Source organism: Notamacropus eugenii, chromosome 4, assembly GCF_028372415.1.
Source record: "Notamacropus eugenii isolate mMacEug1 chromosome 4, mMacEug1.pri_v2, whole genome shotgun sequence".
Lineage (NCBI taxonomy): Eukaryota > Metazoa > Chordata > Mammalia > Diprotodontia > Macropodidae > Notamacropus > Notamacropus eugenii.
The window spans coordinates 34275457-34290084 of record NC_092875.1 but is presented as its reverse complement, the minus strand read 5'-3'; the positions used below and the strand labels follow the sequence as shown (position 1 = coordinate 34290084).

Sequence of the window (14628 nt, the reverse complement as noted above, 5' to 3'; positions counted from 1 at the left end):
AAAGGTAGATCAGTGGAACAGAGTAGACATACAATTTACCACAGCAAATTACTATAATAACCTTGTGTTTGACGAGTGTAAAGACTTAAGTTTTGAGGATAAGAATTTGTTATTTGGTAAAAATTGTTGGGAAAGCTAGAAGCAGTCTGGCAGAAATTGAGCACAGACCAGTATGTTACACCATTTACCAAGATATGGTCAATATGAATACATGACCTAGATAAGAGAATCTGAAGACTATGGAACATATTACCTATCAGATTTATGAATAGGCAAGCAACTAATGAATAAATGAGATAGAGAACAGAGTAAGTATAAAACTCATAATTCTGATTATATTAAATTAAAAAGGTTTTGTACAAATAAAACAACTGTAGCCAAGATAAAAAGGAAAGCAGAAAGCATGGGGAAAATATTATAGACAGTTTCTCAGATAAAGGCCTCATATCTCAAAAATATAAAGAATTTTGCCAAATCTATAAGAATATGAGTCATCCCCCAATTGACAAATGATCAAAGGATATGAACAGGCAATTTTCCAATGAAGAAAAACAAATTATAGTCATATGGAAAATGCTTTAAATCATTATTGAAAAGAGTAATGCAGATTGAAACAACCCTGAGATAATCATTTTACACCTATTAGACTGACTAAAACAATTGAAGAAGGCTGCAAATGTTGGAAGGCATGTGGAAAAATTGGTACACCAAATCACTGTTGGTGGAGTTGTGAACTGACCCAACCATTTTGGAGAGCAAAAAAGATTGCTCTCCAAATCTGGAAAAGCAAAAATACTTTCCTTGGTCAGCAAAGAGTTATTAAATTGCCTATACCCTTTGACCCAACAATACCACTACTAGGTCTGTTCCCCAAGATGACTAGGGAACAAGAAAAAGAATCTATATGTTTTAAGATATTTATAGTAGCTCTCTTTGTGGTGGCAAAGAACTGAAAATTGCAGGGATGCCCATTAGTTGGGAGCAGACCAGCACAGCACAGTCATGGAACAGCTCAGCTTAATAATAGGGCTGCTAAATGGAATTGTTCAACACCAATGCCATGACCATCAATGGGAGGCTCAACCCCAAGGAAACGAAAGGACACTGAAGTCCAAAGTTCCAGAATTGTGAGTTGCCCTATTGTATGTTTTCCCTACTCTTGGGCCTCCCCGTGATGATATTTAAAATTTGTGCTCACTTTTCCCCATTGATGCTGTGTGCGTTGGTGGGAGAGGGCGCCCCAGGTTTTTGGGTAGAATGTTATGAAATTAATCAATTTTGTTTTGCTTTTGTTAAAAATGACCATATATCACTGCATAATCATTGCAGACTTTATGCCAAGTTTCTTGCACAAAAGGGTGTTAAAAATTTGTGCTGGTATTACTTAAAAATCATTTATTACTGAATTGCCTTTGGTGCAAGATTAGGATGCATGGAATATGCGAGAATATGCATATTAAAATTGAATAGTGACAATGTGCATGTGCTGAGAATTCTAGGCTCACGATGAGCAAGAGATAAATGTGTATCCACATGCGACTGGTGAGTACACCGCCGCTGTTTACCTTTTAAGTGATATGACCAACAGAATGTGGTCATATGGCAATTACATGTTGAAAGATTATCGACCAATTTTGGGACTGAAAAAACAGGGTGCAATGATTATGCAGTGGTGATGACTGTGCGGAGAAATACAGTAATTGAATTGGCTTGGGAACTTCAGTGTTAGTAGGGAAGTAGTCTTTCATCCCCTCAAGAGTACCTTTAGAACTTTGAGGGTAGTTACAGGAAGGCATGTGTGTGGGTTCGGTGAGCAAATTCAGAGAGAGGACAGTCTGCATGTATGTGTGCATGGAAGTTGGGGAGAAGGTGGGCAGTGGGAGGCCACCCGCCAATAAACAAACAAACATATATGTATCTATACGCACACACATACACACGCATGCACATACACGTGCACACATGTATACACACGTGTACGAACGCATATATACGCATATGTATACACACATACATATTTATGCATAGATAGAGAACAGATCTGTGATTGCTTTCCTGAATCAATAGGGAGCCATTGGAGTTTATTAAATAGTGGAATGACAAGATCAGACCTGTACTTTAAGAAAATTGCTTTGATAGCTGTGTGAAGTGGATTGAAGGAGCGAGAGATTTGAGACAGGGAGGCTATTGCAATAGTCAAGGTGAGTGGCGATGTAGGTTTGAACTAAGACACTGGGTATGTGAGAAGACAGCTGGGGATCACCAAGTGTGAGAGAACATCAAGTAAAGTGAAATCAAGATCTTACAACTTATCCATTGTTGGAGGTGAGGAAGACTGAGGAGCTGGGGTTAACATAGACATTGAGAACCAGGGTGACTGGCAGGATGGTGCTGCTTGAGGCAGAAACAGGGATGTCTGGATGAAAAGAGAGCTCAGTTTCTGGAATGTTGACTTTGAGATCCCATGGAACGTCAGTATAAAAATGGTCTATTGAGGCAGAAGGTGATAATGATTGGTAAAAAGGGGACTGCTTATCGGGAGGTGTTCTGATTTTTTAAAGTAGCACTGAGTGTAGCAGAGTGAATTTGCCTCTTTACAAAATCACTGTAGTCCTGCTGGTCCACTAAGAGAATTAAAAAAAAAAATCAAAATACAGGCTAAAAGAGACCTTTATTTTATTTTGATGGGTGAGAAAGGAGGTCACTTTATCAGTGAGGGACAATGCCTATAGGAATTCTCTGCATTATCACAGATTAAGCCACCCTTCTTTGAGTTTAAGTCGTGGAGAGTTCTCTTAGAGGCACTGAGAAGTAAGTGACGTTCTCAGGGTCATACAGCAAGTCTAAGTCAGGAGACTGTGATCCCAGCTCTTCATGGTAAGCTCTCTATCCATTTGATCATGCTACAGCCCTGATAAGACCATATTTGACCAAATATCCCCAAAGGCACAAGAATAATAAAAGAGAATAATGTAGGGGACTAAAACAGGTTCTTTTTTTTCATGGTTTATGTCAAGAAAAGGTCCCTTAAATCCTTCCAGACCCTTATTTGAGTAGACATAATCTATGTTGGACATGGCCCTATCAGCCCCATCCCCATCCCTACCTTGGGAGCTGGTGCTAGGTTTTCTTGAGTGAAATAAAATCCATGTGAACTCAAAAAGTATTGTGGGGCTAGAGCCCAAGAGAGGGGCAAGGTTCCTCCTATACACAGGAGCATTAACCTTCTTATTGGGAGGTGATGTTACTCCCTATTGACTTATTGGGAAATCTTCTACTCCTTGTACTACAATATATACACGATAATGAAAAAAACCACCCTTCCTGAGGCTGCCAATGGAGGGATGAGACTATTGGAAAGTATACTGGATTTGGAGTTAAGGGAATCCAAAACCTGCCCCTGTTACTTACTACCTTTGTGACCTTGGACAGGTCAATTAATTTAATTAAATTAACATTGATTAAAATAGCTATTATGTTCCAGGTGCCAGGATACAAAGATAAAACCAATATATTGTCTCTTTGGAGAGATCACTTTCTATTTGGGAATGTTGATCATCACTGACAAGAGATACCTGGGACCAAGACCACAGTCCTCTCAGATCTCTGACTCCCAGCTATGGAATTCTGGGATTCAAATACCTAGCAGAGAGAAGCCTGCTGCTATGGGGGGTGGGGTGGGGGGGTGGGGAAGTGAGTTGTCCACTGTGGGTTGACAGAGGAATGAGAGAAGATTTTTCTTTCTTCCCTGAGTCCTGTCTTGGGCAAGGTGATTGGTAGCCAGTACCCCCATTGTGAGAGCAAAAAAGGGCTCGTTCAAGATACCCCAAGGAGAAATGAGGTTATTGCTGTTTCAAGGAAGTCACAGAAATGTACTATGGGACAAAAGTGAGGTTCATGGAGGAAGTGAGGGAGCCCAGTGGGTCACCTAAGAATTTTGGGATTCTCTGAGGCTGAGAATTAACACTCTCTAGAGCTATTAGAGAAAAGACCATATTATTGAGAGAACCAGCAGAGAGCAATCTGAGGGACAGAGACCCAACACCATTAGCACTTCTACTTGGGTTAGAATTGTGATTGTTGCTCTAGTTAGAACCACTCAGCCTAGAGAACTAGGTAGTTATGGATGAAACTGAGACAGTATTCTCATTGAAGACTTTCAAGTTGGAAGGTGTAGATCTGAGATTTTCCCTTGTTGGTTTGGGAAGTGTGCTATTCATAGGGATGCTTTTCATAGGCATGTCCTGTGTCCTGGGATCAGTAGATTACTCTTATGAAATAGTCACCCCAAAGAAGTTAACTTTCAAGGGCAGGGAAGGCTCAGAAAGAAAAGTATCCTACCTGTTATACATGAGAGGCAAGAAGCTTGTGATTCACCTGAAGCTGAAGAGAGGGATTTTTGTCAAGAACTTCCCTGTCTACACCTACGCCAAAGAGAACTTAGACCTGGACATGCCTTTTATCCAGGATGACTGTTATTATGATGGATACGTGGAAGGTGAGCAGTGGTCCCATGTGTCCATCAGCACTTGTTCAGGGCTCCAGGGCATCATAAGTATGGATGAATCAGTCTATGGCATTGAACCGATTGAAACATTGAGGCAGTTTGAACACATCTTATATCATGTGGATTGGCAGCTCCACAGTTCCTGCAGGGTGACCACTGAGGAAGACCAAAGATCCAGAAGCAGTGTGCAGAAACAGAGAAAGGAAGAGAAAGAGATGCTTGAAACTGAGGCCCTGAACTACATCTGGTCACACACCAAGTATGTGGAGATGTTTGTCGTGGTCGACAACAGGTGTTTCCAAATGTGGAACAGCAACGTGACCAAGACAGTCCAGATGGTGATGGACACCCTTGCCCATGTCAACACCTACAGTCAGGGAATCCGTGTCAAGGTGGTCCTGACAGGTTTGGAGATCTGGACAGAGAGGGACCAGGTGAGGGTTTCTGGGGATTTGCGGGAAGTGCTGCACAATTTCAACCACTGGAGAGAAGGGGAGCTGGTCAGTCGGGCAAAGCATGATGTTGCCCATCTCATAGTGGGCTATGACCCAGGGGAGTTCATGGGGGAAGCCTTTCTCAATGGGGCCTGTGTGTCTGAGCTTGCAGCAGGAGTGGAATCTTTCTACCATGAAGATCCCACTCTGTTTGCCTTGCTCATGGTCCATGAGTTGGGCCATAACTTGGGCATGAAGCATGACCACCTGGCTTGCATGTGTCCTGACCAGCCATCCTGCATCATGCTTGCCACAATCAGCTTTGAGAGTCATTTCAGCAACTGCAGCTTGGAGGATTTCTATGAATTCCTGCAGCAGCACAAAGGATCATGCCTCTATGACAAACCAGGGCCCAGGGGCATGGTCAGCAAGCCCTTCTGTGGGGACCACATGGTAGACCAAGGGGAGGAGTGTGACTGTGGTGGTCCTCAAGACTGCATGAAGGACCCATGCTGCCTGCCCTCTTGCCAGCTGAGGCTGGGCTCAGACTGTGCTTTTGGAGCCTGCTGCAGAAAGTGCAAGTTTCTGAAGGCCTCCACACCCTGTCGTGCCAGCATGGATGAGTGTGACCTCCCTGAGTACTGTAATGGCAGCTCCATGTGGTGCCAGCCAGACACCTACAAGCAAGATGGCACCCCTTGCAGGGGTGAAGGGTACTGCTACCAGGGCCGCTGTAGGAGCCTGCAGAGCCAGTGTGTGGAGGTGTTTGGGGAGGGTTCCAGAGTTGCCCGGCATAGCTGTTACCATCACCTGAACAGCCAAGGGGACAGGTTTGGGAACTGTGGCAGTGACCAGAAGGGCTTACACAAGGTGTTTGTCAAGTGTGAGCCTGAGAATGTCATGTGTGGGAGGCTGCTGTGTGAGGATATCCTGAGGTTGCCCCAAATGAGGGACCACCACACTCTCATCCAGATCCCCCTGGAGAACACATGGTGCTGGGGAGTGGATCTCTTTGAGGATGTGGATCTCCCTGATGGAGGGGCTGTGCAGGAAGGCACCTTGTGTGGCCCCCAGAAGATCTGTCTCAACCGCACGTGCTCTGCCGTGCAGGCGCTGCAGTGCGACTGTGAGCCAGAGACCATGTGCCATGGCCGAGGGGTCTGTAACAACCTCAAGCACTGTCACTGTGATGATGGCTATGCCCCTCCCATGTGTGATTCCATGGGCTTTGGGGGCAGTGTGGACAGTGGCTCCCCTCTGGAGGTCAGTCCTGCCCTGGAGGTCAGAGTTTTTTCCATGGATGTCAGAACCTTTTCTTTGGAGAGCAGTGAACCTTTTCTTGAGGGAGCTGCTCTATCTGCTCAAGAATACCTTTTCCCAACTCCTCTAGAACCCCCTACTCCTGAAGACATCTCTGCTTCTGACTTTACCCCTTTCCCTTACCCAGCCATCACCTGTCCTACCATGACCATCAAGTCTGAAGGAAAAAGCATAGGAAGCAAATCCTCTGTTTGGATTTTGATTTCCATTGTCTTCTTGATCATCCTGTTGACTTTTGTTTCCTTATCCTTGTTCAATAAGATTAAGTTCAGACCCTCCGAGTTAGAGAAAGAAAGAAGAGGAGGACAATCGGAAGAGATGCAGGGTGGGTACAAGTGGAGTTATAGGAAGTAAGGCTTTGGTAGCAAACTCTGGCCTCCATGACCTAAATAGGGGGTAGGAGAAGACCATGGCTGGGACATGAAAATGCACTCTAGCAATTTTTCAATCACATAGTAATCTTAAGCAGGGAGATGAAAAAATAAAATACTGTCCACACCTGATGTATTTCCTTAGACTTCCTAGAATTGGGAGCATTGTGGGAGGGTCAAGATTCTGCATATGCATGCCAGGTCACCCTTTAAGAATAAGGATAAGTATTCTAGTACAATCCATGACCAGAGGGGCAGTACTGAACTTCCTTATCTTTCTTTACTGGGGTTGCTCTGGACACATGCCCAGTAGATAGAGAAGTTGATTTGGAGTCAGGAAGATCTGTGTGACCTTGGGCACCCTGCTTAACCTACTCTTGTCTCAATTCCCTGATGTGTAAAATGGAAACCACAATGATACCCACCTCACAAGGTTTTTGAGAGGATCGAATTAGATCACTTGCGTAAAGAGCTTTGTGAACCTTACATGTTAAGTACTGTTAGTATCTCAAGTCCTGTAGGTCTCCATTTAGATGGCTCCAGGATTTCCTGGCTCTCTAATCTGCAAATTGGATAGGCATGCTGTATATCTCTGAATTTAAGTCACTGACAAAAACATTAAGTTGACTTCAATGGCTTTGATTCAAGCTATTCAGTTAGTTCCAAATTAAATTAATTGCATTATAGATGAGGAAGCTGAAAATCATAGAGGTTGTGTCTTGTTGTTTAGTTGTTTTTCAGTTATGCTCAACTCTTCATGACCCCATTTAGGGTTTTCTTGGCAAAGATACTCGAGTAGTTTGCCCTTTCCTTTTCCAATGGATTAAGGCAACCAGAAGTTAAGTGACTTGCCCAGACTCACACAGCTACTAAGTATCTGAAGCTGGCTTTGAACTCAGGACCTCCTGACTTCAGGCCCAGACACACCATCCACTGTGCCACATAGCTTTCATCCAGCTTTTAATCTGAGGCAGAATTTGAAACTGTCTTTCTGAGTGTAAGTCTAAAACTTTATCCACCATATCACATTGCTTCTCTGCCTTTCTAGCTTATTCATGAGTATAGCTGAAGTGACTGTGAAAAGTCAAAAGTGTAGCTAAAGTCTTGGTAACTGTCTAGTTAACCCTGTCAAAAAAAAGAAATATTACTTAATAGACATGTCTTTAGCATTTTCCGCTAAGTAATAATAGTAATTTTTATTTGGACCTTTTAAAAAGTCTCAGACACTAGTCACTATCTGCCTCACTTTCTTCAACTGTAAAATAGGGATCATAATAGCACCTACCTCCCAGGGATTTTGTGATGATCAACTAAGAAAATATTAGTAAAGGACTTTGCAGATCTTAAAGCGATATGTGTACACACACATACATATATGTGTATATATATATACATATACTATTATTATCATTTATTCTTTAAAAATAATAGAATCATTTCACAATATGCTTATTGACATTGAATATTCCTTTGTAACAAATAATAATACCAGCTAAGACTTACATGGCAACTAGGTGGTGCAGTGGATAGAGCGTCAAGTCTGGAGTCAGGAAGACTCAAGTTCAAATCCAGCCTCAGACACTTACTGGCTGTGTGACCCTGGGCAAATCACTTCACCCTGTTTGCCTCAGTTTCCTTACCTGTAAAATGAGCTGGAAAAGGAAATGGCAAACTACTCCAGTGTCTCTGCCAAATGGGGTCATGGAGAGTTAGACATGACTGAAAAACAACTCAGCAGAAACAGCATGGGCCCAAGTACTAGGGATAAAAAGAAAGGCACCCTATATATCATTCCCCACCCCAAACCCCCCCAAACAAAGAGTCGCTACTGTCTCATACATTCTGATGAGAGACAGCATGTATATATGTAGAGTTAGGTATTTATTCTATGCTGTCTGAGCTTGGACCTATAGAAGAAGGAGCTCCCTGCATCTTCTTTTCAGAGGTGGGGGACTGTGGATGTGGAACACTGTGTAAGACACCAGATGTTTTCAATGTGTCAGTTTATTGAATTTTTTTTCTTTTTAATTTATTAGAAGAAATGGTTTTCTGGGAGGAGGAGGGAGATGGTAGGTAATGGGAAGTGTAGGTGATGTTAGAACAGAAAATATTAACATTTTAAAACATATTTAGTATATAAGGGAACTAGGTAGCACAGTAGGTAGAGTGCCAGGCCTAGGGGCAGGAAGACTCGTCTTCCTGAGTTAAAATTCAGCCTCAGATACTTACTGGCTGTGTGACCCTGGGCAAGTCATTTCATCCTGTTTGCCTCTGTTTCCTCATCTGTAAAATGAGTTGGAGGAAGGAATAGCAAACTACTGTAATATCTTTGCCAAGAAAATTACAAATGGGGTCACAAAGAATCAAACATTCCTGAAAAACGACCAAACAACAAAAGCTTAACATAAGCCAAACATTGTGCTGAATGCTGGGTACACAGATACTTGACTTCAACAAGCTTACTTTCTAAGAGGGAGAGACAACCCTTATGGGGTAGCCAGGAAGGCATATTTTGTTTTGAGAAGTCACAGGGATAGTGCTGAGTCAGAGAGGGAATGATTGGCCTGGTTTTTCCAGCCATCATGGAAGTGTTGGTTTTATTTTGGTTCCAGAGCTAGACAGCTGGTAGGGAAAGGTAGAAGAGAAGGGTCCACTATAGGGTGGCCAGGCTGATGATAAGAAAATTGTAAGACTGGAATGAAATATGAAGCATAGTTGGGGCTGGAGAGATCTAGAGGGGCCAGGTGTTATACTCACCAGGTCAAGACATCATAGGCCCCTTGGAAAGCCCTGGAAACATGGAGTCCTTTATGGCGAGGTGTCTGGAGGTTCTACAGAGTAGGAGACGGTAGCAGATCAAACAGCAAGGGCTAGTGGATCAGAAGTCACATCGAAGGGCAAGGCAGATAGTAAGATCAAGTATCTATCATAGAGTTACTGTGGGAATTTTAAAGAGATATGCACTAGAGATAATACAGTCATTGGTGAATGGTTAAATGTCAGTTTATCTGGGGATCTCCAATGGAAGCCCCCCAGGGGATGCATAGTTGGCCCTTAACAGTGACTTGGAAAAGGGACATAGAGGCATCAAATCTGCAGGTGACACAAATCTGTGAGAAACAGCTAACACCTAATAACAGAGTCAGACTCCAAAAAGATTTTAGAGATCTTGGTGAGAAGGGTTGAATCTTATCAGATGAAATTTAGTTAGAATGAATGTAAAGTCTTAGGATTGGGTTCAAAAAATCATCTTTATAAATATAAGATAGAGTCATGGTGGTGGTTGTTCCATTGTGTCTGATTCTTTGTGACCTCATTTGGGGTTTTCTTGACAAAGCTACTAGAATGGTTTGCCATTTCCTTCTCCAGCTCATTTTACAGAGGAGGAAACTGAGGCCAACAGGGTGAAATGACTTGCCCAGGGTCACACAGCTAGTAAGTGTCTGAGGCTGGATTTGAACTCTCTTCTTGACTCCAGGTCCAGCATTCTATCCACTTTCGCCACCCAGCTGCCCCAAACGACCCCATTTTACAGATGAGGACATGCAGCCTTAGAGAGGTTGTGTAACTTGCAGGTAAGGGTGCCATAGCACAGAGTGCTGGGCCTGGAGTCAAGAAGACCTGCATTTAAATTTAGCTTAGATCCCTTCTAGCTGTGTGACTCTGGGCAAGTTACTCAGCCTCTGTCTGCCTTGGTTTCCTCAAATGTAAATGGAAACCATAATAACGCCTGCCTCCCAAAATTGAATCATGTTTGTAAACACTCAGCACAGCACATAGTAGGCGCTACATACATGCTTGTTCCCTTGTCCAAGAGCATTTGGGGGAGAAAGAAGGGAGGATTTGAATCCAGGAATTTTATAACCTCAAATCCATCACTCATTCCACACTGAACCTTAGGATAAATTCCCTCCAAGCTACTCTAGATTATACGTTAGTAGAAGTGGCCATACTATTTGGATGCCAAGTCATGTTTTCCTGAGCACAAGAAGAAAACACTTACAAATTTTCTGTCCCTTATATGCCCCCTATTTGAGGATATTCTGTTTTTATCTGGGGTCTCATAACAGTGACCTGAACTTTCATTGGCATGTAGCAGCCAACGTCCTCTGAGAGAAGGGAGAACATCAGGGTGCCAGGGGCAGGCTCAGCTCCTCGAAAAGTGAGTGTGGATGTCCAGGGGACCCTCTGAAGTCACTATCACATTAGGAATCGAATCTAAAACTGCTTTGGGGGTAAGGCACTAAATCTCCCAAGACAGACAGTGTGGAATAGAGTAGGGGTGGGGTGGTATTTGAGGACAGGAGGAGTGAGCAGAGAGCTCTGAGGCCCAGCCCACAGACCTGTCCTGACCCTGGAACTGTTGGATTCTTAGAGTTGGCAGGGCAACGGCTGCCTGGCATGGTGGGGGAGGGGTATTTTTCATGTTGATCATGGCTAAGGAAGGGATGAGAGGTGATTTTTTCATCCTTTTGTCCCAAGTCTAGTTCAGGACTGGGGTACTATTTGGTAGAGCCCTCTTTGGGAGCCAGAGAAGGAGCAGAATGGAGTCGAGTGGTCCTAGAAGCACTTGAGCTGTTGCTGTCCTAGGAAGGCCACAGAATCAGACTGTGGCAAGGGCTAGAAGGCAGATCTGCAGGGGGTGGACAGAAGAAGACAGAAAGTCACCTGAGGACCTGAGCTCCTTTGCAGGCAGCCTGCAGAGGTCTGGGGACAAGGACCATGCCACTGAACCAAAAGTGAGGCACCCAAGGAGAGAGGCCCAATCTTCATCAGCTGCTTCACGTGGGCCATGTCTGTGGCTGCAGCTCCAGGTACTCCAGCTACTGGCTCCAGCTCACCTGGCCCTTCTCCCAGGGAAGCCACGTGGCCATGGGTGAGACTAGAAAAAAACATCTATTCAAAGGACCCCAGATGAGGGTCTGGGGCCTTGGCCTGGGCTCCTCCATCACTGGCCTGGAGATCATCTTTCTGTGGGTGGGCATGCTTCTCACAGGCATATCCTGTGTCCAGGAGTCTTACTCTTATTATGAAATAGTCATCCCCAGGAAATTAGTAACATTCAGAAGCAGGGAAGAATCAATAGAAAAACTGTCCTACATACTAATAATGAGAGGTAAAAGGCAGGTAATTCACCTGAGATTGAAAAGAGGATTGTTCCTCAAGAACTTTCCTATCTACACCTACACCAAAGAGGCTTTAGACGTGGACATGCCTTTTATCCAAGATAACTGCTATTATGATGGATACGTGGAAGGTGAGCAGCAGTCCCTGGTTTCTGTTAGCACCTGCTCAGGCCTTAAAGGCATGATAACTATAGAGAAGTCAGTCTATGGCATTGAGCCCATTGTCACCTCAAAGGATTTTGAACATGTTTTGTATCACATGGATGAGCATGTAAGAGGCTCCTGTAAGGTCAAAGCAGAAGATACCCCACAGTCCACACCCAATCTGAAACCGAGAAAGGATGAGGATTATGGCTACAAAGATGTCAAATTTCTCAGCTACATCTGGTCACACACCAAGTATGTGGAGATGTTTGTCGTGGTCGACAACAGGCGTTTCCAAATGTGGAACAGCAACATGACCAAGACAGTCCAGATGGTGATGGATGCCCTTGCCCATGTCAACACTTACAGCCAAGGAATCCGTGTCAAGGTGGTCCTGACAGGTTTGGAGATCTGGACAGAGAGGGACCAGGTGAGGGTTTCTGGGGATTTGCGGGAAGTGCTGCACAATTTCAACCACTGGAGAGAAGGGGAGCTGGTCAGTCGGGCAAAGCATGATGTTGCCCATCTCATAGTGGGCTATGACCCAGGGGAGTTCATGGGGGAAGCCTTTCTCAATGGGGCCTGTGTGTCTGAGCTTGCAGCAGGAGTGGAATCTTTCTACCATGAAGATCCCACTCTGTTTGCCTTGCTCATGGTCCATGAGTTGGGCCACAACTTGGGCATGAAGCATGACCACCTGGCTTGCATGTGTCCTGACCAGCCATCCTGCATCATGCTTGCCACAATCAGCTTTGAGAGTCATTTCAGCAACTGCAGCTTGGAGGATTTCTATGAATTCCTGCAGCAGCACAAAGGATCATGCCTCTATGACAAACCAGGGCCCAGGGGCATGGTCAGCAAGCCCTTCTGTGGGGACCACATGGTAGACCAAGGGGAGGAGTGTGACTGTGGTGGTCCTCAAGACTGCATGAAGGACCCATGCTGCCTGCCCTCTTGCCAGCTGAGGCTGGGCTCAGACTGTGCTTTTGGAGCCTGCTGCAGAAAGTGCAAGTTTCTGAAGGCCTCCACACCCTGTCGTGCCAGCATGGATGAGTGTGACCTCCCTGAGTACTGTAATGGCAGCTCCATGTGGTGCCAGCCAGACACCTACAAGCAAGATGGCACCCCTTGCAGGGGTGAAGGGTACTGCTACCAGGGCCGCTGTAGGAGCCTGCAGAGCCAGTGTGTGGAGGTGTTTGGGGAGGGTTCCAGAGTTGCCCGGCATAGCTGTTACCATCACCTGAACAGCCAAGGGGACAGGTTTGGGAACTGTGGCAGTGACCAGAAGGGCTTACACAAGGTGTTTGTCAAGTGTGAGCCTGAGAATGTCATGTGTGGGAGGCTGCTGTGTGAGGATATCCTGAGGTTGCCCCAAATGAGGGACCACCACACTCTCATCCAGATCCCCCTGGAGAACACATGGTGCTGGGGAGTGGACCTCTTTGAGGATGTGGATCTCCCTGATGGAGGGGCTGTGCAGGAAGGCACCTTGTGTGGCCCCCAGAAGATCTGTCTCAACCGCACGTGCTCTGCCGTGCAGGCGCTGCAGTATGACTGTGAGCCAGAGACCATGTGCCATGGCCGAGGGGTCTGTAACAACCTCAAGCACTGTCACTGTGATGATGGCTATGCCCCTCCCATGTGTGATTCCATGGGCTTTGGGGGCAGTATGGACAGTGGCCCCCCTTTGGAGGTCAGTCCTGCCTTGGAGGTCAGAGCCCCATTCCCTCCTCAAAACAACCCTCCCACTGAAGCAGTCCACTTTGCTGTGCCTCGTGCAATTACCCCTGGTGCCAAGTCTGATATACATGAGATAGGTTCTGAAGCCCCCCTTCTCAGCTTTGGTCCCACCATTGAGGGTGGCGTTCCAGATGCCACAAGGTCTCCAGAATGTTTCGCCAAGAAAGTTTACAAAAAAATCCCAGGTCTCATTCTTATGATCTCAGCCTTGATTGTCAATATGGTCCTCCTCGTAGGTCTGCTAGCCCTCATTTTTGTCGTCTTTTTCTACCAAAATAAAACTTTGTTAGGTAGAGATGATAAAGAAGGTGCTGAAATTTCCGAAACTCATCAAACAACGAACCCACCTCCTCCGTAACGTGTTCAGTCCACCATGAACTGCATGTACGGAGTGAGATGTTCAGACACCTGCCTTCCAGGGAGTAATGGTGCTCATGGCCTGGTAAGGGCACTAGGAATGGTATATACCATGGAAGTAAACATGGGATGACCCTCTCAGAAAATGTGTGCATGTATTTTGTTGCTTTCCCTGAGACGGAGAGGGTTTGAATAAAGGAATAAATTAAATGGTATCCTTAGCTGATGTATCTTTTCAGGTGACCTGGAATTGTAGGAATACTGTGGAAGGAGATGAGGTATGATACAGCCACAGAGAGGCCAGGGACCCTTCAAATGGCACAGCTGCTTGACCCCTCTGCTCACCTTCCCCCACATGACCTCCCTGAATCCATTTGGGAAATGGTACTTGGGTCCTTTGGATCAGCTGCCCTTCCCACCAGTGGACTAACATTCCTAGCATTGTCATCTTTTCTAAGCTTGATGCCTCACCCTTCCTGCTTGTAATATCCCCTAGACAGTCTTCCAACCTGCAGATTCCTTGATTTTCTGGTATCCTCGAGAATCATAGATTAGGGGAGTAACACCTCCCCTAGTCAGCAACATGAGACCCTCAGCTAATTCTCATTCATCTGGTTCATACTGATTTT

General features: G+C 45.1%; 2 protein-coding genes across 2 annotated transcripts; both read left to right on the top strand.

Moving 5' to 3' along the window:
* Positions 1 to 4170: 4170 nt before the first annotated feature.
* Positions 4171 to 6726, top strand: LOC140498078 (disintegrin and metalloproteinase domain-containing protein 1a-like). The gene has a single exon (XM_072599389.1). The coding sequence runs from the start codon at positions 4225 to 4227 to the stop codon at positions 6613 to 6615; it is 2391 nt and encodes a 796-aa protein (XP_072455490.1). The 5' UTR covers positions 4171 to 4224; the 3' UTR covers positions 6616 to 6726.
* Positions 6727 to 11027: 4301 nt separating this feature from the next.
* LOC140499261 (disintegrin and metalloproteinase domain-containing protein 1a-like) lies at positions 11028 to 14214 on the top strand. The gene has a single exon (XM_072600427.1). It carries the CDS (start codon positions 11505 to 11507, stop codon positions 13998 to 14000), a length of 2496 nt encoding a protein of 831 aa, XP_072456528.1. The 5' UTR covers positions 11028 to 11504; the 3' UTR covers positions 14001 to 14214.
* Positions 14215 to 14628: the final 414 nt, after the last annotated feature.

Coding starts and splice junctions, on each gene's coding strand:
- LOC140499261 (XM_072600427.1), top strand. CDS start 11,505: ATGGGTGAGACTAGAAAAAAACATCTATTCAAAGGACCCCAGATGAGG.
- LOC140498078 (XM_072599389.1), top strand. CDS start 4,225: ATGCTTTTCATAGGCATGTCCTGTGTCCTGGGATCAGTAGATTACTCT.